This window comes from Seriola lalandi, unplaced genomic scaffold (genome assembly GCF_002814215.2).
Source record: "Seriola lalandi dorsalis isolate HSWRI2012SDOR001 ecotype SW California unplaced genomic scaffold, Sedor1 jcf7180002004167, whole genome shotgun sequence".
Lineage (NCBI taxonomy): Eukaryota > Metazoa > Chordata > Actinopteri > Carangiformes > Carangidae > Seriola > Seriola lalandi.
Genome location: NW_019474822.1, coordinates 1 through 3,245, shown reverse-complemented (window position 1 = coordinate 3,245; position 3,245 = coordinate 1). Strand labels below are relative to the sequence as shown.

The following is a 3,245-nucleotide window of genomic DNA, read 5'->3' as shown; positions in this document are numbered from 1 at the left end:
TGGAAGTGGTGCCCTGAAGGGACAAACATGAGCTATACTTTATCTAGCAGGGAAAAAGTTTTTTTTTTTTTTTTAGCTACCTTGTACATACTTCTGGTGACTTTATCACATTAACAGAACACTAATATGGAAGCTCAGATAAAAGGTGTTTTCATGTTACATTCATGTTTAATCTACATTCACTTACCATTTATAAAAGGCTTCATAGAAACCATTCCTGCCATATTTGGCCATCTTCTGAGAAAGACATTTTGTACCTTTGTTTCAAATAACTGCACATTCATGAAGAATATCTGACTATATGTATAGCTCTGAATAAAAGTAATTAGTGAGTACCTCAGTGGCAGTTGAAAGGACGTGCTATATTTGTGTAGCCGACATACAAAATGACATATTTTGCCTTCACTTGTTGATGCCAAGAGTAAAATATATATCGTCACCAGTTTCACAAATAGTCTTAGATTGAGATCACTGGACATGACAGCTCAGCAATGTTAGTTTGCAAAATGAAAATAAGCAAAGACAACAAACTAAGATTTCCTTCAAATTGCACTGTATATTGTGATTATTTTATCAGGACTGTCCACAGTAAAAGTAAGCAAGAACATGCAGCCGGGGGGGGTGACAAGAGAAACTCAAAAGAGCAAATGTGAGCAGTGCAGCAGAGCCAGCTTCACCTCCAGCAACCCCTGCAGCAATGAGGTGGTGTAGCCGTCACGGTGGGAGGTCACATGGAGATCGGGCCGCGTGGTGCTGCTCCAGTAGAGGTTGGAAGTCACCCAGTCAACTGCTAGAGCCGAGACGGTGTCATCCTTGTGGGACACAGAAGTTTAGTTTCCATATTCTGAATTTCAGGAGGGAGTGACAATGTTTTTACTGGAGAGCTGCTTGGTTGAAAGTAAAGCTGATGGCCATGAACCGGTTGAAAATGCTTGCTGTCCAAGTCAGTTTCTAAACAGCATATTACCAAAGTTTCAAGATTTCAAGATTATCAAAGTTTCTCTTTCAGCATAGGATGAACTCCTGAACCGATTTACACTGGCTTGACGGTCCTTACCTAGAAATCAAAGTTAAGGCCCTAAACGAAGCATTAAAATGTGTCAAAAATCAAACTAAAAAAGGCAATTATTAAAAAAGATCAGGAAATGCTAAAAGTCATTAAACTCAACAATGCTATCATCTTATTTCACAGCTGTGTTGCCCCAAAAAATAAAAATAAATGACAAAAAAAGCCTGAACACATTAAAAGTAATTAATGGCCTTCAATTAGTTTTTCCAGGATTTAAAAACTTGACATTTCTTTTGAAAAGCTATTCAAACTAACCTTTAGCTTTAGGATTTGTCCAGCAGGTGTCAGCTGCCCTCCTGATCTGGAGCTGCTCAATTTCAGCACATCCACAGATCCTTGTCCTGCGTCAGCCACATACAGAGAGAGCTCTCTGATGGATGCGTCCAGCCCCAAGGCCTCAGTTACTCCAGGGAGGATTAGAACTCGACCGTTTGGCATTTTTTTAAGAGCAACACCATCTTTATGCATTGAGTTTAAGTGAATCTACAAGGAATAGGAGAGCAAACAACAAAGTGGAGAGCGTTATTAATCAAAAAAGCTTCAATTACAAGGGAAAACTTAGTTTCTCAAGAGAGTTTGGCAGGGACAAAGGCCTGCAGGCTCTCTGGACTTGACACCACAATGAAACAACTCACCTGATAGACTGTTGTACGAGACAAAAGCAGGATGAACGTTGACTCCATGGGCAGAGAGCAGGTGATCTTGTCCTTGGAAAGTAGCAGCCCCTTTGGGCATCGACAAACTGCAGTAAGCCCCCTCACCACTGGAGCTCCTGGAGCTCCAGACTTGCCCCTCACCGCTGGGGCCAGAAGGCAGAGATGGGAGCAGTGTAGCTGATCACAGGGGCTGGGTATGGCTGGCTGGGAAAGGGCATGCATCAGCTGCGGAGACAGAAAACATGCATATGAAGGTTCACAGCTGTGGCGTAATACTGCAGTCTATGCAGCCGTGAGTGTAAACACACAGTAAAAATTTGAAACCTAGCAACCTCTGAGAATTTCACAGTTACAGCCAACACCGATATATTCGTAAAACTGAATATGTTTAAAAACTTCAAAGCAGTTTTGGTGTGATGCCCACACCATTAGAAGCTATATACTCACTTTAAGTCCAAATGGCTGTCCTGGTCTCTTCAGAAGAACCTTCTGATCTTTTCCTGTGTTCTTGTCAGCTGAGCGGATGGTCCTCCTCTTTGTATCAGACCAGAAGACTCTGTCATTGAAGACGGCCACAGAGAAAGGGTTTGGAGTTTCGGCTAACTGGAGTATCTAGTGAAAGAAGGGCATCAACATCACCATTTAATAATGATGCTGGGAGACCAGCTGCAATCACACCATCTGAAATATCTGTGTCGATATCATGTGCTTTCCTCAGATGACTCAAACTTTGAAACCCACTTGTCTTTGAGGTTCATCCTTAAAATCTCTTTACCTTGACGTCGTCTCCATCCACAGAGGCCGAGCCGATGCAGCGCAGCTTCTCATCAGCCCAGTACACCCTGTTGTCCAGGAGGTCATAGGCCAAACTGACAGGCCAGCTCAAGGCTCGGCTCACCACCACCTTCCTCTTTGAACCATCCATGCCAGCCCGCTCAATCTGAGGGGTGCTGCCAATCTCAGACCACAGCATCAGACTGAAAAAGTTGATTAATGCAATTATGAAAGAGCTGAGGTGGTAAATATATATATGTATTTTATATATAACCAGACTGAACTCCTTACCCTCTGTGGGGCAGCAAGACCAAAGAGCTTGGCTGCTCCAGATCTTCACCCAGGACCACAGTGTACTCCTGAGATCTCACTGTAGCATCACTGAGCTTCACAGCCAGAATCTGGCCTACGAGTCCGTCCACCCAGTACAGGTTCTTACCGACCCAGTCTACAGCGATAAAGTCTGACTTCACTCCTGTAACAGAATTCATTTGAATACTATAAAATCAGGTCATAGGCCAAATTCCTCAAATGATTTTTGTGGGGTGGCTTTAATTCAGTACACTCATTCCATTAAGTTTACAGACCATTTTCACAGCAGACATTTTGATTTGTCGGAGCAGATAAAGCACAGAAGAAATTAATTTTGTTAACAATGGCTCAGTTACAAAGTGTCCTGAGTAAGTCATGACAGTGAACCAGCATGCACAACACCAGGACCCTGGAACTAGCTCACCTAAAATCAA

General features: G+C 42.9%; 1 protein-coding gene across 1 annotated transcript; it reads right to left on the bottom strand.

The window, feature by feature from the left end:
• Positions 1-1,635: 1,635 nt before the first annotated feature.
• On the bottom strand, positions 1,636-2,990 carry LOC111668615 (low-density lipoprotein receptor-related protein 5-like). The gene is made up of 4 exons (XM_023424702.2): positions 2,791-2,990; positions 2,501-2,702; positions 2,173-2,337; positions 1,636-1,950 (listed from the first exon to the last, which is right to left on the bottom strand). Exons 1-4 carry the CDS (start codon positions 2,988-2,990, stop codon positions 1,636-1,638), a joined length of 882 nt encoding a protein of 293 aa, XP_023280470.2.
• Positions 2,991-3,245: the final 255 nt, after the last annotated feature.